Source organism: Trichoderma ghanense (assembly GCF_004382785.1).
Source record: "Trichoderma ghanense strain CCMA-1212 chromosome Unknown scaffold_4, whole genome shotgun sequence".
NCBI classification, from domain to species: domain Eukaryota; kingdom Fungi; phylum Ascomycota; class Sordariomycetes; order Hypocreales; family Hypocreaceae; genus Trichoderma; species Trichoderma ghanense.
Genome location: NW_027395667.1, coordinates 803,946 through 823,140, shown reverse-complemented (window position 1 = coordinate 823,140; position 19,195 = coordinate 803,946). Strand labels below are relative to the sequence as shown.

Below are 19,195 nucleotides of genomic sequence, written 5' to 3'. Positions count from 1 at the left end.
GTTCTTTCTGCGCTTGACAGGCCAATACCTACACGCTAGATAGAGGGAGACGCAACAGAGCAGTATCGAGAGCAGACTAGAGACGGCTTCGAAATCTCCGTGCCCAGTATGAGCGATGACTTGCAAAGGAAACGTCGATACAACGTAGTATTAATCAATGCCCTTTGGACGTGTCATACTCTGTAAGATTCATCATAGCTGAGCGAAATTCGCCAAATTTGCGATTCCAAGGCCGAGCTTACTTGTATTACCCGATTATCAGAATGAAGCAATCAACTGAGATTGGGTGCGGGCAAGGGGGTACCTGCCAAGAGCAACGATTCAGGTGCATCATCGGAAACACACCATGGCGATGAACGTCTCCGACCACACATGCCTTACCAAGTCGGCACCCCTGTACCCCGTATTCCAGGTAGAGGAACTGTTGATGACGTTTGAGTAGGCCACAAAGATGCGTGTGCCTGTACATACGAGTCCCAGCTCGTACCCTATACACAATATTACATGTCAATGACCAGACGAGGATCCGGCCAAGGGCTAAAAGGGGGACAAGGGGCAAATGGTCAACCGGGAGGGGAGATGAAGAGGCCAGTGGGGACGGGTGCGTGTGGAGGCGTCGGGTGCATGTGTGGAGAGCAATCATTCTAGAAGGCCGATGGAGTGGCACGAGATGGAGCTTCATGCTTGGCCACGGCTTCATTTCGTCTTGTTCATGTCCGACGGATTGATAGTTTCTGCTGGAGATGAGGCTTGAGCAAGCGATAGGGCAAGATTTGGAGTGATAGATCCGCCAAGGAGTGCGATCCAGCCCAGTTGTGGAAGACGTGAATTAAAGCATGCTGATGATGGACAACCAAGGCAAGGACCGACAGGGGGGGAGAGGGCCAGAGGACAAAAAGAAGAGGGATAAGCGACGGATTTCCGCTTCGCAGACTCGGCCGACATGGAGCAGAACAGAGAGGGGAAAGAAGAAAGAAAGATAAGGAAATGCCCCGAGAGAGGAAGCAAGAAAAAAGGCTACCCCAGATGCCGGGTCGGAGCAAATTGCTAATGACGTCCAAGGCCCGGACCTGGCTCCAGGGGTCGTGCCGTATCGAAAGTTGGCTGCAGAGCCGCGATCCACCTGCGACGGGATCGTCTCGACAGAGCAGACCGGCCACACACAGGCAAACAGAGAGACAGACCGACTGTGACTGTGACTGACGGAGCGACTGACTGACCGACCAGCTGGGTCCAAGGGACCGGCCCCGGACCGAAAAGGAAACGGGCTCCGAGACAGACGCAGAGACAGAGACAGAAGAGCAGGTGGTGTTGCAGACGGTTCGAGGTTGAGAAGCAAAAAAACGAAGCCTGACTCGCTGGTGCGGCTTGTGCGGCTTGTGCGGCGCGCGCGCGTCGGGATACACCAAGACCCAATCGCGGCCTCACTCTGGAGCAATAGCCCGGATACTAGCAGGCAGTAGCATCGTCGCAAATGGCGGCGTGACATGGCGGACTGTTGATTTTGGGTGATTTGGAGGCTCGAGAGTGGCTCGAGTTGAGCGGCTGCGATGTCTGTCCGTGACGACGATATCCAACCACATCACCACCACTGAACTGGTCACCCCGTCATTGGGAATGTGTACCGAATCAAGCAACGGCGTTTGAGCTGTCGCCCAGCCCCGTTGACGCCAGCCAGAAACTAAAGGCTGCATGTCATGTATGTAGGCAGTCCGGCTGCAGGTCGCCTTGCCGCCCACCTCCCTCGACGACCTGCATGAGGGTTCCCACGTATCTGTACTTGGGCTCGGGGTCAAGCGTTCGACACCAATCGCCACCTGCAAAAGTCCGCGCGAGGCTGCATGGAATCATGTCAGTCGCGCTGCTGTGCTTCCCCAGCCGCGGCCTCTGCTTCCGGTCGGCGGCAATAGTAGAGCCGTCGTCGAGTCGTGTGGCCAGGAGACGGGATGCAGGTGGTGTCCATGGACTGGAGGCGACTGGAGCCTCGGTGAGACCCCCCAACTTGAAAGATATGGCACGCATGCATAAGGCAAGAAGATGAAGCGATCGTGGGTACCTGGATGGCGGCGAACGAGGCTCGGAATGACAGCCTCTCCACCCCCAAGCAGACGGGCGGGTGTGTCCTTGTCCGCCCATGGATGGACCTGGATGCATCGAATCGGCCTTTCAGACGCTCTGGGCGCCTGTCGAAATGACCCATGATGCCACAACTGGAGCCCAGTTTGATTGGCGCAGGGGTGCGCAAGGGAATTGCACCTCCACCGCGTCGTCGGGCTAGGACTCGTCTGGCGTAGCAGCAAGCCGATTCGTATGAGCGATTGGAGCTGCAGATTGCAGATTGAAGCTGCATGCGGTGCTAGTGAGAAGGTAGCACGAGCTGCGTCAGGGGCAGCAGAGATGAGAGACATGCCGTTGATCATTGAAGACTTCTTTGGCTCCTTGTGGCCTCAAAGTTGAACGTATGGCGCCATCCGAGGGGAGCAGAGGCCACCATCGGGCATCAACTGGCGACCAGGGGATGCCGCCTTTCAACAGGAAGGGACGGACAATCATCCGTGGGCGGTTGAGCTCTCGCAGCAGTCGCACAAGCACATTGTTCCATCTGCAACGTGAGCGGCAGAAGAGAAGAAGAAGAGCCGGCTCGAGTTGCCGCGGCTGAAGACGGACCTTTTCTTTTCTTTTCTTGTCTCTCTTGGAGCATGTCTCCAGCTTCAGCACCGTGTGTCGGATGTGTCACATGTAAGGCAGTTGCGCCAAAGAAGAGACAAGGACCCGAGGGCTCTCGATTGCCGGCACCGACTGCACCGAATCCAGGGGCTGGGTAGCGAGAGGCGATGAGATGGCAGACGAGGCGGAAGGGTCGTGTTTAGGAGAGGTCGAGCTATGTTGAGTGGCAGAACATTGAACGGTGTAGAGGCAAGGTAGGGGGTTCATGTACCTTGGCTGTACGTGTACTGCAGAGCACACGGAAGGCGCGTACGGGTACCACGACGACACAAGGCCACGTGAATCAGCCATCACAAGAACAGTATTCGTGCCGTCCATGCTGTTTCTACGGCTTTCTTTCTTTTCCCTCGCTTCTACAAGTGCCTTGCCGGCTGCCTGGCGAGAGAGTAACAAGAAGCCTGGACAGTCTCAGGTTCCATGCCATCGACGCCAATCCATGCCAAACAGAGAATGTGAGCACCTCCGACTTTGCGATTGCATGCAACGCTACATGTACCTGCCATTGTCCGTGCTGGTCACAAAATGTAGAGGTTCACGGCTGGCCTGCCTGTTTGGTCGATCCACGGCTGTCAATTCGAGGAACCGATGTGAGGAAAGGACCTGTCATTGATGGAATGAGACGAGCATCATCACCAAGGAGGATTGAGTCGCTGCGTGTCGGCCAAAACGCGGCATCTCGTTCGAAGGCACGGACGCACAAGGACAATGAACCCAATCTGACGATGATTAAGGGCGAGATTTGCGCTTTTGCCATCACGGACATCGCCTGAGGCTGCACGTGCTTTGTCAAAGAGGACGGAAGTTTCTCCTTTGTTTTTGCCGTTACGGATTCTGCATGCCACGCTGAAGAGAACGAACAAAGGAAGACTGGATGGGATGAAGATGGAAACACGAGATTCATGGGTTGATGCATCTCGTTTCCTCTAGGGTGTGCGAGGAGGTACGGTACGGTACGTACACTGATAGTCTTTTGACGCCATTGGACATCGTGAAAGGGGTGCCAAAGGCTTGTATCTTGTGTAGTGGACAAGAAATAAGAAGAGAATGATACGGAGATAAAAGCCAATCCGTGATGATGGAAGCGAGGAGCTAATATCAAAGTGATCATCGACAAGACGCAAAATGGAGCTCACGCCCCCCTCCCACGAACCCACGAGCCACGATGTGCCACTTGGACCGATTGGCAGACCGAGACCGAGGCGGAAAAGGGCCATTGACGGTTACGTTTTTGACGGAAGCGGATCGTAGCGACCGAATGATTCAGTCAACAAGGGACTACTAGCATGTTTGGTATCTATCAAGAAAAAGAAAAGAAAGAACGTGCTGCAAAGGAAGCAAAAGGGAGGCCAAAAGTCGGAGAAAATGATGCGGGCAGAAGAGTCATGGAGACGGTTGAAAGAGACTGGAAGCAAGGGGGTGTGATGCGCTAAAATCAACTCTTGGACATGCAATTGATTTCGATTTGATTTGAACCTCCACTTTTTGGGCGTGTGTTTGTACATAGGTAAGTATTATAGGTACCGTACCTTACCTGCTGCTGCTGCTACCTTGACTTGACTTGACTTGACTTGATCGTCTGCTATGTATATTTCGATGCATCAAATTCAAATCTCGGCATGTCGTGACGTGGTTACATGATAACTGAAGGTACCTTACGGAGTACGGAGAAGCTGTACGGAGCAACATGTAACGGATACGTACATACTACCCTTCACATGCACCTCCGACACGATGCACGCTCTACCTTAGTTGCAGCGGCAGACGCGCATGTATGGAGTCGGTCAAGATGTACTTGTCCGGGTACCTTGTAGCTTTTGCGGCTGCACGGTGATGTGATGGCGGCAAACGATCTGATTCGCAAGAGAGCAAGAAAAGGAAGAAAAAGGGACGGGAGAGCCAGAGGAGAAGAGACGGACGGAGAGAGAATGGAGTCCTGGGCAGACCCGGCCGGAAGGGGCCCCGGCGTTGACAGGGGGGAACAGCAACAGCAAGGGAGATTGGGCCTAAAAGGGACCAGTGGCTGTCCTCTGTGAGTGAGTGAAATAAAGCTGGAAAACAAGCAAAGAAGACTGGGATCTACAAAAGAACACCGTTGAGATTGGAAGAGGTAAAGGTTGGAAGTCAATTGAAACCAAAGATTGAAGTGATGTGAGGCGCTAGAAGAGATACTGCAGCACGAGTACATGTACTTGCGTGTGGTCCTGAGTCGCGATTTCAATCCGGCGATGCCCTGATGCAAGCAACATTGGACAAACGTTCACCACCATCACCTTGAGCAACATGGCAACTTGAAGTGATGGGCTCCCCTTTGTTAAGAGCATCTCAGAGTACATGTAGATACTTGTCTCGATGCTTCATTTCCAACGTCTACACCGCACTTGTAACAAGCAATGGCTCGAGCACGGGCAAACTGGCACTTTTTACGCGCTCTCTCGAGGGAAAACGCAGGATGGGGCCGTGAGAGGGAATCGAGGGTGCGCTAAAAGCCTGAACCCCCATGCTTCAAGCTGCTCGAATTGCTCCGTACTCGTACCCCAAGGTGCCTTGAAGGGTTGCGGTCGGGTGGGTGTACCGGAGAAGGGAGTATCGGGTACCTTACCGTTGATTGTGTGGAGTGCATGTACCTTACCATTTCTTCCCTTTCTCTCTCTCATTGCTTCAGAGGATCCGAGAATGTCGGTGTCGAACTTCTCCTTTGTTCAATCGTATCGTTCATTGATCGGATAGACAAGGTCCATCGTCATTCTACCATCTTTCCACTCGATTTCCCATCCAATCCAGCCTCGACCTCAGTCTCCTGCTTTGCTGCTAACAACCATTTAGGGGATCCGGCAACACTCGAGCCGCTGAAGCAGCCGAACCACGCCGCTTCTTCCCACTCTGTACATACGGAGTCGCAACACGGAGCATTTCCACAGTCCATGGAAACCACCACCAGCAAGCACTGCAGTTGACTCCGTGATACCTCATCCGAGGAGGTACGAGAACTTGAACGTTCTACTGGCAGGTCCCCGGTACTCTCCCGCAAGTACCTCGCCTGCGGTGCTCGCAGTGAGTCGCGCTGGTGCCTGCTAGCCACAGAAACAGCAGCACTCACCCCCCCAAAGTCCAGAAAAGGGCCCTGAACCAACTGGAACCTCACTAAAGCACCCCCCCCCGATCGCCCAATCCGTGCCCGCCAATCCGCCCGACATCCCCACCACCTGGCCAGTTCTCCACCCCCCTTCCCATGTTCCAACAACATCGAAGCCCGCCCAAGCACAGGCGCAATCACCTGTACCTGTACCTGCAACCTGCGTCGGTGCTAAGGCACTGCAGGCAGCTAGGGGACCATTGCAGGCCCTGCAGGCATCGCTAGGGCACACCGACCAGTTGCTGGGGCCCCTGGCTCGCGCTCCCCCAGCGCCGACGCCAGCCAATCTCTCAGGGCCGTCCAGCCTGCCGTTTAACCCCAAATTGTCAACCTACGGTGCGAGTACCTGTACCTGCGCGGTTCCTCCTACTCACCCAGACCAGCCCAGTCGTCCAGTCCCAGTGCAGTCCAGTCCTTGTTGTCTGCTCTCTCCTTCACCCTTTCCGTTGCCTTTTCCCCTTCCGCTGCCTTTTCCCGTATTCCACCCCTCTCCCTCTCCGTCTTCCATCCAATCTCTCCGTCCTCCATCTTCCCTCTCCCTCATTCATTCCTCTGCCAATCCCGCCCGCTGCGGCTCTTTCTTCTTCTCTCTGCATTTTGCATTGTCTTCTGGCCAGCTCTGATTTTCCATTTCCATTTCCCTCGTCTGACCGACTTGGATCCTCTCGCAGAACCGTCGTCGTCCTCCTCTCCTTCCCAGAGCTCGGCATTCCTTGTCCTTCATTGGCTGAGGCGCACCTCCTGAGGCCAAGCAAGAAAAAAAAAATTCACGAGCTGCGGAAGCAATCCTTCACCCGCTAGCAATCCTCATTCAGTCTCCTTCACAATGGCTACAGCAGCGACCAAGGTACGTTGACGACTCTCTTTCGCGCGCGTTTTTCGCTTGCCCACCTCGTCCCTCCCCCTTCTCTGCCCCTTGCTTTAGCCTCTTCTGTATAGCTAACATTAGCTTCTCTGCGTACCAGTTCCTGCGAGAGTACAAGCTCGTCGTTGTCGGCGGTGGTGGTGTCGGTAAATCTTGCTTGACTATCCAATTGATCCAGAGCCATTTCGTCGACGAGTATGATCCCACAATTGAAGGTTCGTCGCCCTTGCCCCTTTTCTCCCCAGGCCTCGCGACTCGCGGGTCCGAATCATTAATCCTTCGCTACCTCATCCTCCGCTCCCTCGACCATCCGGGCCTCTTGGCTAATCCGTCGACCATCTAAACAGACTCCTACCGAAAGCAATGCGTCATTGACGACGAGGTCGCCCTGCTCGATGTTCTCGACACCGCTGGTCAGGAGGAGTACAGTGCCATGCGAGAGCAGTACATGCGGACAGGAGAGGGTTTCTTGCTGGTCTACTCCATCACATCACGACAGAGCTTTGAGGAAATCACGACCTTCCAGCAGCAGATCCTGAGAGTCAAGGACAAGGACTACTTCCCCATGGTGGTTGTTGGCAACAAGTGTGATTTGGAAGGCGAGCGAGAAGTCACCAGGCAAGGTAAGCATGCTTGCTCCGTCACCAGGTACACACCTTTCAGGCCCAGGCATCTAACACTTCCACAGAGGGAGAGGCGTTGGCGCGATCATTCAACTGCAAGTTCATCGAGACGTCTGCCAAGTCCCGAATCAATGTCGATAAGGCCTTCTACGACATTGTTCGCGAGATCCGAAGATACAACCGCGAGATGCAGGGCTACTCAACCGGCAGCGGCACCAACTCGGGCGCCAACCCGCCCAAGCCCATGGACATTGAGGGCGAGGAGCAGGAGGGCGGCTGCTGCAAGTGCGTCATCATGTGAGAGTCTTTGCTGCGCAAACCAGAAATGGGAGGCTGCATTGTCTTGATATTTCATGATGCTTAGAGGCGACATTCATGGTGGAAACGAGAGGCTTTTGGACGCTCGATGCAAACACAACGCACGGCGGACGGCCTTGGACGATCGACGAGCACAATACCTCTCAATGCATCGGACGGGGAGTCGGGTTCTGACTTGGGTCGCGCATTCGGATTTTCTTTTTCTGTTCGCCTTTTTCTCAAATTCTCCTTATGTCTTGTTTTTTATTTCGACGAAAATATTCTCCGCGCGTTGTTGCGAGATGAAACCGACGGGGTAGCTGTGTTCAACGACACACACAGCCTGGCGCCCCTGTCAAAGCGCGCGCGTGCGTGCGGTCCCGCAGCGTGCTGACGAAAGGGGGGAGCCTGTTGGTTGCACCACCAGGAGGAGAGGAAGAAAAAGGACTTGGGGGAGGCTATTTTGAATGACAGGGCGAGGCGAGGGCAGGAGAGCATGATGACGAGGGAACTTGAACTCTGCGGCATGCGTGTGTGCGTGCAGACAAAAGGAGGGGCCTCGGGAGGCCGCGGCCATTAATTATCACCCTCGTGGGCTTTTGCGAGGATGGTTCTTCTTGTGACTCTGAGAATACGGGTCAGACGTTTTTCTCTTATATCCCATTATTTCACACGTGTAATTTCGATTTTCTCTTTCTACTTATTGACTGTTTGTTAACTTGCATGGTAATGAGGATTTCACTTCAAGATTCTGCCGTTGTTTTGTATTCAGGACAAGCAATTCTAGGGAAGCCTTGAGCTTCTACTTTGCTCTCAGTGTTGCTTCTTCTGCTTCTTTCATCCATTCGATACCTTGCCGGTCATACCTCTTCTTCCTGCCTTTTCTTTCCCCGCCTTTTCTTCTTTTACTTTTCCTTTCCTTGTTCCTTTTCTCTTCGTTTTCTTTGCTTCTTATTCCTACTCATCTCTACTATATATCCCGTTTAATTCTCGATAGAGGTTCATAAGAAGCAGACTTGACAATAGGTCGCATGTCACAGATTCCAAGAGTGGTGCGTGTTTCTCAATCGAGAATGCTCGGTGTGTTACCTTGGATTCCGAATCGTGTGCGGAAGATGGGCTTTTCCATGCCGATGCCTTACTCCATACCAAGTACCTCCTGATATCTGAGATATCCTCCTCCTCGTTGCTCTCATCACATAAACTTGACAATGAGCGCCTTCACAGATTGACCATCCATCATCTGGAAAGCGTCAGTTGCATCGTGAAATCAATTGCAAAACTCCATAACGCCTACGCTAACACTGCTATACCTACCTCTAGCCAAGCAGTTCTTCCCTCAACTCCAGAAATCCGCCTGACAGAATGCCTTCTTCCTCCTTATCTTCTATCTCTTTCTTCACACTTACCGACCTTACCTGCTTCAAGGCGCGAAAACTTGACTCTAGATTGTCGCGCAAAACCTTAAGCCTCTGTGCTTCTGGCACGGGGTAGAACATGACATCGAACGCCGTCGCCGTCATAGCGCAAGTGATTTGCTCGCTCAGTCGACCCGATTCTAATCTTCCGCTGGTGCATCATCTCGCATGTACGGCATGAGCAGCGACATCATCGCGTAATCCAGACCCGGCGTGTTCAGCAGGCCTGTGTGGGGATCGGTGTCGGCGTGGACACTGTGATCGATTCCGACCTGAATTTCGGGCTCAGCAACAGGTTCCATAAGGGGATTCATGAGGGGATCGATATCGGGACCAGCAAAGGGATCGAAACTCGCATCGTGGTCAGCCTGGAACGGGTCAAAGTTGGGTTGCCCCTGGTACACGCTGGGATCAATGTCCATGTCTGCGCTGTCGTCAGCGTCGGGGACTGGGATCGGGTTGAAATCGGTGTATAGGTCGTTGTCGAGGTTGAAGTCGATGTCGGCTACGTTGATGGCGTTGATGTCGTGGATGTTGATGTCATTCACGTTGTCAGCTATGTTGACGTTGTCAAAGTTCACGTTGATGTCAGCTATGTTGACGTTGTCAAAGTTAATGTCATTGACATCCGTCTCGAGTTTAGGATTGGGTACTTGGAAGGGGTTGAAGTCGGCGTTTACCGCGTGCGTGCCAAAATCTGGATTGACGCCCATGCTGGGATTGAGGACTGGAACATCAAACGGGGGGGCTGAAACACCAAACTGGGGGACAGGAGCGCCAAACTGGTTGAAGCCGACGTTTCCCGCGGGGAAGATGGGATCAATATTGAGGTTCATGTTTGGATCGAGGACTGGGACGTTGAACGTGTGGAAGTCGACGTCGGACATCATTTGACTCGAACCAAGGTCAAAGTTGTTGAACTGCTCTTGGACGGGCACATGCGACAAAGGGCTACCCAACTGAGGTGCTGCTGCTACACCCTCACCGTCGGTGATGATGTTGTCTTGACTGATGTATCCAAGGAGCCAGTGAGAACTATCTCCGTCGACCTCGAGAGGCAGTGGAGCTGGACGTGGAGGGCTTGCGATGGCTGAAAGAGCAAGGGCACGGGCGGCGGCAATGCCGGCGGCGTCGATACGGGTACGCTCTTCGTCCTCGGGTTCAGCTGTATCGCCCATCAGTGTGTCGCCGTTGCCATCGTTACCGTTGCCGTCATGACCACCGCCGTCACGACCACCGCCGTCATGACCACCGCCGTCATGACCACCGCCGTCGCCATCACCGTTGCCATCGTCGTTATTATCGTTGTCGTCGCCATCGTCGCCGTCATCCTCTCCGTTCCCGACATGCTCAGGGAGTCTTGCACCGACGCCTCCGGCGCGCACAATCTGGACCTGCTGCTGTGCCTCGTCAACGTATCCCTGATATACGTTGAACTGATTCATTGGACGCGCCTCTGGCCACTGGGCTTGAACCCAAGCTGCAATCTGCTGCTGGGTTATCTTGCTCGCTCGCCCAGCCACGAGACCCCCCTGAGTGGTATCGCCGTGAGGCGGACCGCCGGGTGGATGAAGCTTGGCTCTCAAGTGGGCACCCAACGCCGTCAGATATTCCTTCTTCTGGTGGCCGGGGAGCATGCAGTAGACGTTTGTCGTCGCGCCTACCCAATGCTCGATGGCGGATCCGTCCTTGGGGTCGTCGACACCCTGCGGCCCATATCCCAAGGCCAGGTAATAGAGAGGACCGGGAGGCGGGTCCAGCCGGCCGTTGAAGCAGTATCTGGCCGTGACGCCCTTGAACTCGTCGCATTCTTCGCCGTGCTTGACGCACGAGTCGCAGGGGCGCTGGAGATCGCAGTTCCTCCCATGCCTCGTGCAGCACGAGCACTCGGGGAAGGGCATGAAGCCGCCGATGCCGACTCTGGCCAGGTCAAAGATGGGGTAGTGGGTGTCGTCCTTGCTGTCGACGCAGTCGATGCCCAGCTGAGCGCAGCGGTTGCAGGCAAAGTCATAGGCGTTGGCATCGACGCGGCAGTGCTCGTGCCCGTCCTCCAGACAGCGCTTGCAGTTCCTGCGGTGCGGGTTGATGGCCCTGCACTCGACGAAGCCCCAGTCGAAGACCTGGTGGTTGAGGGCCCAGGTCTTGGGCAGCGTCAGCCTCGCGGGACTGGCCACGATGTTGCCGCCGCTCATGCAAACCAGGTTGTGGGCTTGGCAATAGTCGCAGGCCTGGTTCCAGGTGGTGCGGTCCCTGAGCCAGCTGCATCCCATGGTGCCGGTGCCCTTCTTGGTCTTGTTCTCGCAGACGTGGCACTCGCCCCGGGTCCAGCGGACGACGTTGGCCTGGGGCCGGGGCGGCTTCTCCATGGGCACGCCGTTGACGGTGCAGGTGCCCTCCCTGCAGGCCTTTGCCGTGCTGCATCCGTACCCGAGGATGGAATCGACGTTGCACTGGTGCTCGAGCTTGCCGCCGCGGCACTGGTCGCACGTCGCGGGCGAGTACGCCGTCGGGTCCGCGACGCCATACTGGCGCCAGACCTTGTTGATGTTGGGGGGCTGGCACTTGTGCTGGACGCCCGGGTTCCGGGAGCGGTGGTCGGCGCAGTTCTGGCACTCGATGTAGTTTTCCTTCCAGATCTTGGTGTAGTCGCAGGGCCGCTGCTGGAACAGTTGCTTGCCGACGGGGTCGGCGCCGCAGAACTTGCAACGGTTCGGGCCTCTCTTTTTCTTGGGCGGCGGGCTCTTGTCGTCTTTGGGGGCGCTGCCTTCGCCATTGTCGTCTCCGTCCTCGTCTCCGTCGTCATCGTCGTCGGCGTCAATGGCACGCTTTCGTTTGGAACGACGAAGTTTTGGGGGAGGTGGCTGCCGCTGTTGTTGCTGCTGTTGCTGCTGCTTCTTCTGGCTGGCTGCTCTGCTGCGGGTTATGCGGCCTGTGTAGGGGGCTTCAGCACTGGGCTTGTGTGATCTTGTGCTGGGGGCCATGGTTGGGAATCTATCCAGGGGTCTGGCCTTGATGGTGGGAAATGAGCTGTCTATGGCATCACAAAGTCTACGGGTCTTTGAATTGAGGGCATATTGCTTGATATACAGTTTCCACTGAGTCCTTCTCCTCGTCCTCGAAGCTCGATTTGCCTACATCCATTTCGTCGATGTTGCTGATCTTGAACAGGTGGCTTTGGCTGGCTATACCAAGGGTTATGTGAACCCGAACTGTCGAGCAGTTGAAAGAGAATAGACGTTCAGGGGTTAAAGCCGAGTTTCCTCCCGCGTTGAACAAAGAGTGTCAACAAGGACGCGATGAGGAGAATCTACGACACAAAGACGCTTCACACCACTTGCATCTGAATGCCTTAAAGGAGCCTTTTCAAAGTTGATGTTCATTACAACAAGTTGTCTATGGGCTGACGGCAGAACAGACAATATACAATGCCCAACGGCATTCTGAACATGCTTCGGTCTCAACACACAACCAGCACAAATCCTCCCATCCATCCCACCAGAGCACCTTTCCCTTCCAGTCAATCAATTCTCGCAAGCCTACACAAGATCCTTCTTCATAAACACAGACGGCACCTCAATCTCAGACCCCGTCTCCCTATCGCGCCACTTGTACATGCCGGTGATATACGCAACGACCTCGTACCCCTGCCGCGCGTACCACTCCTCGTTGGACCGGAACTGCCCGGCGGGGATCTCGGCGCCGCGGATCTTGTTGAAGATGGCGATGCTCTCGGGCGTCGCCTGGAAGAGCTTGGTGACGGTGTCGAGGGCCATTGTGGTTGCGCGGAGGGGGGGCTGGGTGGCGAGGCGTTCGAGCTGGTGCATTGCCGAGCGGCCGAAGCCGCCTGCTTGGATGGCCCTTTTGATATGTGAGGATGAATGAATGAATGAATGAATGAAGTAAAGGGTTAGGATGAATGAAAAGGGGGGGGGGGGGGGGGGGGGGGGGGGTTGATTATACCATGAGATGTAGAGAGATTTGATCCAGACTGTGCTCTGGGGCAGCTTAAACTGCTCGTTGCGGTCCGGATACAAGTCCAGCGCGATGTGGCCGATGGGAATGAAGGACTCTGATGTTGGTGTTCGGGGGGATTTGCCCAGCTCTTGTGCTGTGTCGACGATGGGTTCTTTTTCCTGTGTGAAGAGTTGGGCACATGTCCATGTATGTGGTTGTCGTTATGGGAGGTCAAGTGTTGGCTTACGTTGGGATATCGTGCAATGTGCCTTGCTAGCAAGTCTTGCTTCGCAGGCAAATCATCGTTGATCGTCTGTTTCATTGTTGGTTCATTGCTCATTGTCAGCCATTCAACATCCATCGTCACCTCTTCTCATAACCCATCCTCAACCTCATTCCAAGTACAAGTCACAGTTCTTTCAGTCTAAAGGAAGCAACGGTAAGACAAAAAAAAAAAAAAAAAAAAAAAAAAACTCACAATCCAATACAAAAGCTTGTTCCCCTCGCGAACCTTGCCCTTCCACTCCTCAATCAGCTCCTCGTCCCACGTACACGCCACGCGCTGGTCAAAGAGCCGCGCGCAGTGGCTCGAGTTTTCGGGGTCCCAGGGGATGAGGTCGACGGAGGTGTATTTTTGCGAGTGCGAGGGGACGCTGTTTTCTTGAGGCGGCATTTTTTTTTTTTTTTTTTTTTTTTTTTTTTTTTTTTTTTTTTTTTTTTTTTTTTTTTTTTTTTTTTTTTTTTTTTTTTTTTCTTTTTTTTACTGTTTTCGTGTTTTTTTCCGTTGGTGTGAGGGATTGATAGATTGAATGCTTGAAGGAAATGCTTTATTCTCTTGTTTTATATGCTTTTGTTCAATCGTAAATGGTTGCACAGGATCAAAGTCGGGAAAAGAAGAAGTCACACCAAAAGGATCGGTGATAACCGCCCTCACTACCCTTAAGTACAGTACTGTACTGCCTACCCAGTCAGCGGATGACTCTTCGCCCCAACTCAACTCAAAACCCAACCCCCCTAATCCTCCAATATCTCCATCGTATCCCCTAAATCAATCAATAACACCCCCCCCCATGCTTTGTATTCCCATCTTGGGTTTTGAGACGGAACGGTCCCCCACGTCGAATCAATTCCTTCAGAGACCGCCCCAATGTCCCGCCTCGAACTTATAGGCGCGCCCTTCTCGCTACACGTTCCATTCGCGTATAAGGCGAGGTAGTAGTGCTCTCAACGCCTCTGAGTCATTGCCCTCACGCACGACTTTTCCAACCTCTACCTCTACTATCTGGGAGTTACCCAAATAGCCTTCTTACAGAAAGACCCCAGTTCCGTCATTTCAAGAGAATCAAAAGGAAAACACCTTCATCATGACACGTTCATCATGAAAGAGATCCCGAGTTGATTAGTGAACAAGTAAAGTAAGCTCTCGGTTTAAGATGCCGTTTCGAATCGGGTACAACCTTGGGTATAGTCTGTGAGACGGGGCCTATCCTTGTACTATTCAAAGGGTTCTATTCTTGACTCTTATTCGTTCAACCTGCCTTCTTCTTTCCACAGCTAGGCAGTATCTCTGTGCTTGACCCCCTTTACATTATATCATTGGATTCATCCTATTGGGCGGACAACAGTAGCCGTCAGACCGGAACCTCGTGTAAGCATCTGATATCTGCACATATAATGCACCAACATGCCGACACGCCGACATGCCGATCGTCCACGGCTCATATGGTCGGTATTATTCCTACCTCCTTGGTCTACATCCTCCTGGTAAAATATATCTCTATCTACTTGTAGTATTCGGATATTTGCATAGTCGTAGCCTGCCCCCGTACAACATCCCAGATTCTTCCTCCAGAATTCCTCCAAATGCCCAGTCATCAACGTGCCGTTGAATTGTCGTTCCCTGCTTCCACGACTCTTTTCCTTGCCCTTCCTTGACTCCGCGCTCAAACCCCAACTCAGCTCCAGTCTCGTACAAACGACCTCCCCAATAACTGCGTGCCTGTTGAACAGGCCTATTCGCGCCCTCATACTTCATCGCCCTCCGGCGTATGTCGGATTCGTATGGATCGTGCCTATCCCATCCACTCACCCATAATCTTTTCCATCTCGCCTCCGTCATTGTTGCTGTCATTGCTTCTTATCTCCGCACTCTTTTTCGCGTTTTCTCAGCAGTCCCAACCCGCTTCAACCGGCAAACTGGAATCTGGCCGCTTCGAGTTGTCCGAGACCGTCCCGAGGCGCAACATTACGGCGCCGGTATGTGTTTGTAAAGTCTTGCAGCAGCACCCGCACGTGTCGCATACCCCCCGCCTCGTTCGCCGCCAGTCGCTCCTTGATCTTGGCCAGCAGCCTGTTTGCCTCTTCTGGGGATACGGTGCCCTGAGGCAGCAGCTGGATGGTGCGCGCGACCCATTCCGTCGTCTCCACGGGCAACAGCTCAAACAGGCTCAACAAGACGCCGCTGGCGTCTGCAAAGCAATCCCTGGGGAACGTAATCATCATGCCAGCCATGCATTGCTTCACCAGATTCTCGCCGTGTCTCAGGAGGAGATTCTTGATAATGGTCCTGATTTCCGCCGCGGTTGCCTCTGGCAGCCCCTCACTGCTCGCCGGGTTGTCGCCACCATATGACAACAGATCCCGCAAGAAGTGGAGCGTGGAGCAGAGAGGATCCCGCTGCTCCAGCGTCAAGGCGTAGATGGAGGCCTCGAAGATGGGTCCCAGCAGTGGGGAAGGGATGAGCTTCTGAGGGTAGTACAGGAGAGCGTCGATGAGCAGCCTGAAGAAGTCGTCAATCACGTCTGGCAGCTCCTTGGGCTGTAGTTCCGTCATGACTCTCAGGAATGTCGTCAACTGCGCCTCGAAAAAGGTGTAAATGTTTTCAGTCGTCGCCGGGTCCACGTGCTCCCGAGCCTCGGAGAACTCTCGCAAAATGGCGGACGTGACCCAAAGGAAGCAGCCCTCCCTGGAGGCGTTGAAGCCGCTGGCCAGCTTGTTTGCCATCTCTGGTAGCAGCGGAGTGATGGCGGTGCGGTAAGAAATGACCATGTTCCTCCAGCACCTGCACACTCTCTCACAGATGGGAGAAAAGGTGAGGAAGTTCTCCAGGACAGTAGACAGGATCGGGAAGACCTCCTGCCAATACTTGACGGCGGGATTCTCCTCTCCATGGTTGACAGGAGGCATCACATTCTGCACAAAGATGGTAATGAGCTGGAGATGATCTACGTTTGATAGTTTGATAGTTAGCAAAGCAGAAACTTCAGAAAACGTAGACAAGAAGGGGGGGGGGGGGGGGTCAGCCCTACCTGCTACGGCCAGTTTGCCATCGTCTGTGGTCGCGTGGTTTGCCTTGGTCATCAGCCGTTGGATCAGGGGATCGCAGTACGTCTTGAGCAGGCGATACGTTTCGGAAACGGGCTGGACGGCGAGGACGTTGGAAACACCCTCGGTAACCTCCTCCTTGCTGATGTCCGGCAGCTTATCCAGGACCTGGTCGTAAAACGTCTGCAGCTGCAGCACCTGGCCCGAGAGAAGATGCTTGCAGTCGGTGCAGAAGAACTTGAGGGACAGGGCCGCCGCGCGGATGATTTCGCGAGAGTCGGACTGGAACGAGTGGACAATGTAGTTGAACTGAGGCTCCAGGTACTCGGGATGCGCCGCCGTCCATTCCGTGTAGCGCCCGAGCACCATGATGGTCGCAAACTGCAGCTTCTCGTGGCTGGGCATCTGCACCAAAAGGGGCATCAGCTGAGGGAGCACAATGTCCTCTTCCTTGTCCACCATGCGGCCGAGGGCGCGCATCGCGAACAGCGGAGCCTCGAGCTCCTGCCAGTGCGGCACCGTGCTGTCGGTGACCTGGCTGGCGTACTTTTGCGTCCACACCTGGATGGCATGAAGCACCTTGGTGAGGCACTCGGTCACGCCCATGACCTCGCAGCAGTCCTTGAGCGTGTCGCCCATCTGGTGGCGGAACTCGCGGAACTTTTCCTCCTGCTCGCGGTCTCCATCAAACAAGTCCGTCTCGCTCCCAGACTCCGGCCGCGGGTATTGCAGGTGTGAGAGGAGAATGTCGACAAGCTTGGAGAAGACGTCCACCAGCTCCACCCTGCCCTGGATGTATCGTTCCAGCACCAGATACTGCTTGAGCTCGTACCAGAAGTTGAACGTGTGCTCGATAACCTCCCGGTCCTTGTCGCGGGCGGCACATTCGAGGACGGCGTCGACGAGCGGCCGGAACTGGGTCGGCTGCCGCGCAATCGCAACCACCCAGCTCTCGGCCGCCGTTGCCAGCACCTTGGTGATGGCCTTTAACGATTCGGTATCCTCCTCCTCAACAAGAGGTGCGATGCGCGATCTCAGGCTGACGATTCGGGGGAAGAGCGTCTGGATGATGGCTTGGGATTCGTCGACATCGCCGGTCTCTCTGAGCATTGTGCTCAGACACTCTGCGGCCTCTTGGCTGCACCCGTCGGATGTCACCCCATGGAAGATGGCGTCCAGCAGCGGCGAGTTGGCAATGGCGGCAACGGGGACTTCGCGAAGCCACGATGTGATGCACTCCATGAGGAGCGGGTTTTGGGCCGCGGCAGCTAGAGAATCACATGTCAGTCCCCCTTCGATTCCACAGTTAGTCCACAACAAGGGGAGAGTGCTAACGTGAGGATTGTGAGTAGTTGATGAGGAGCTGCACAACTTGGTCTGCGTTATCCGCCAGCAATGCTTGCGTCCGCTGTGCAAGGTCTTCTTCCTATATCCAAAGAATTAGATTTGCTCTTCGGGTTGGTTACCGACCGGCCGAGAAGTATTCGCAGAGGGCCAGGTGCCGTGTCGTTTTCAGAGTTTCGCAATCCACGTACAGACAAGGTAATTTTTCGACCTTCAGTCACCTCCTCGGGAAGGACTCGTAAAAAGTCGAGAATGCAGGCATGGCTCTCGGGACTGTCGCCAAGAGACTGGACTACCGAGGGGAGCACGTCGTTCCAGTCCTTCATCTGGATCGCCAGAATGGCCAAACACACACACAGCTGGACTCGGATAGGCTTGGGGCCGGCGGCGTAGTGCTTCAGCAGGAGAAGAATCTGGTTCCGAAGAGCAGGCAGCTCGCTGGGGGGCACCTGCGTGATGAGGTCATAGGTGATCTGGTGTCGTTAGCAGGCCCGTGAGCAGCGACGGGAGAATGGAAGAGTGGGATTGTGTAGAGGAGAGTGAAAACGAACCTTGCCGCGCAGTGTAATGGCCGCGAACAGAGTCGCCTCGGGCTCGGCCTTGGATTGGAGGATCCCAATTACCGTCCCCCACGAGTCCTTCTATACAACAGATGTGACCATTAGCAAACTTGTACCCAAACTTTGACGGCACGCTGAGTAGCGAAACCATGCGAATATCGACGTACCGACTTCTGGAACCTCTGCAGGTATTCGTGCGCCTTCTTCTTTGCCTCCTGCTCCCCGCTCCGCATCGTCATGACGGCCCCAAGGACGTCCGTAGGCGCAAAGGCCTCCTGGGAGCCATTCGTGGCCATCTCGGGCGGTGCGACAGGGCGCGCAGCTGGGAGCTCCGGGAAAGTGACAGTATCAGCGCGATTTCTGGGTATTCGAGGAGCGGGCAGCGCTCATGAGCCGCCAGCCGAGGTGTTGCTGGAGGAGAATCTGAGCCAGATGCTGTCGTGAGCTAATCGATCCCTCGTCGAGCGAACCGAGGCGGATTAAGCGAGGAGGAGTCGCGGGAAGAAGCAAAAGGACAGGGATAGGAGGGTCAACGGACAGCGAGAGAGGCCTGGAGCGTATCAGAATCACGGGCTGAGGCTGGAATCTGGATGACTGGCTCCAGGCAAAATCATGGAAGGTCGGCCTTGCCTTTGACGAAGTGGCATGGCTGCTTGCACTGGCGGGGCAAATCCGCTGGAGGAGCTCTTGCAGCCGCCGCGGGTTTTTCCGCTCCGGAGGATGGCGGGTGTACTTGAATCCTCGGCTGCTGCAGTATGGGGCGCTTTGTACCCTTCCAAAGGCCTTTTATCAGGTCCATGGAAAGGCACAGAACAAAGCGGACGGATCATCACCAGTTGACCAGGGCTCCTTTGATTCCCTGCAGTTTTGTTGCTGGAGTGACTCTTGATTGTTCAGACCACTGTGTAAACCAAGTTGCCGCTGTCAATCGTGCTACCAGTTACGGAGAG

The 19,195-nt window shown here is 54.6% G+C and overlaps 6 protein-coding genes across 6 annotated transcripts; 1 reads left to right on the top strand and 5 right to left on the bottom strand.

Moving 5' to 3' along the window:
• Window positions 1-1,424: 1,424 nt before the first annotated feature.
• On the bottom strand, window positions 1,425-2,200 carry CCMA1212_004433 (uncharacterized protein; the record flags this gene model as incomplete). The annotated part of the gene is made up of 3 exons (XM_073701737.1): window positions 1,425-1,681; window positions 1,740-2,001; window positions 2,057-2,200. 3 exons carry the CDS (start codon window positions 2,198-2,200, stop codon window positions 1,425-1,427), a joined length of 663 nt encoding a protein of 220 aa, XP_073560003.1.
• Window positions 2,201-5,147: 2,947 nt separating this feature from the next.
• CCMA1212_004432 (uncharacterized protein) lies at window positions 5,148-6,388 on the bottom strand (the record flags this gene model as incomplete). The annotated part of the gene is made up of 3 exons (XM_073701736.1): window positions 5,148-5,420; window positions 5,477-5,607; window positions 6,235-6,388. 3 exons carry the CDS (start codon window positions 6,386-6,388, stop codon window positions 5,148-5,150), a joined length of 558 nt encoding a protein of 185 aa, XP_073559761.1.
• A 298-nt stretch (window positions 6,389-6,686) lies between these two features.
• CCMA1212_004431 (Ras-like protein) lies at window positions 6,687-7,649 on the top strand (the record flags this gene model as incomplete). Its single annotated transcript, XM_073701735.1, has 4 exons — window positions 6,687-6,707; window positions 6,826-6,940; window positions 7,073-7,348; window positions 7,414-7,649. 4 exons carry the CDS (start codon window positions 6,687-6,689, stop codon window positions 7,647-7,649), a joined length of 648 nt encoding a protein of 215 aa, XP_073559663.1.
• A 1,554-nt stretch (window positions 7,650-9,203) lies between these two features.
• On the bottom strand, window positions 9,204-12,044 carry CCMA1212_004430 (uncharacterized protein; the record flags this gene model as incomplete). The annotated part of the gene is made up of 1 exon (XM_073701734.1): window positions 9,204-12,044. One exon carries the CDS (start codon window positions 12,042-12,044, stop codon window positions 9,204-9,206), a length of 2,841 nt encoding a protein of 946 aa, XP_073559964.1.
• Window positions 12,045-12,599: 555 nt separating this feature from the next.
• On the bottom strand, window positions 12,600-13,690 carry CCMA1212_004429 (uncharacterized protein; the record flags this gene model as incomplete). The annotated part of the gene is made up of 4 exons (XM_073701733.1): window positions 12,600-12,921; window positions 13,024-13,196; window positions 13,265-13,330; window positions 13,496-13,690. The coding sequence occupies 4 exons, from the start codon at window positions 13,688-13,690 to the stop codon at window positions 12,600-12,602; spliced, it is 756 nt and encodes a 251-aa protein (XP_073559600.1).
• Window positions 13,691-15,201: 1,511 nt separating this feature from the next.
• CCMA1212_004428 (uncharacterized protein) lies at window positions 15,202-19,075 on the bottom strand (the record flags this gene model as incomplete). The annotated part of the gene is made up of 7 exons (XM_073701732.1): window positions 15,202-16,241; window positions 16,326-17,609; window positions 17,677-17,767; window positions 17,907-18,158; window positions 18,237-18,326; window positions 18,413-18,567; window positions 19,069-19,075. 7 exons carry the CDS (start codon window positions 19,073-19,075, stop codon window positions 15,202-15,204), a joined length of 2,919 nt encoding a protein of 972 aa, XP_073559639.1.
• Window positions 19,076-19,195: the final 120 nt, after the last annotated feature.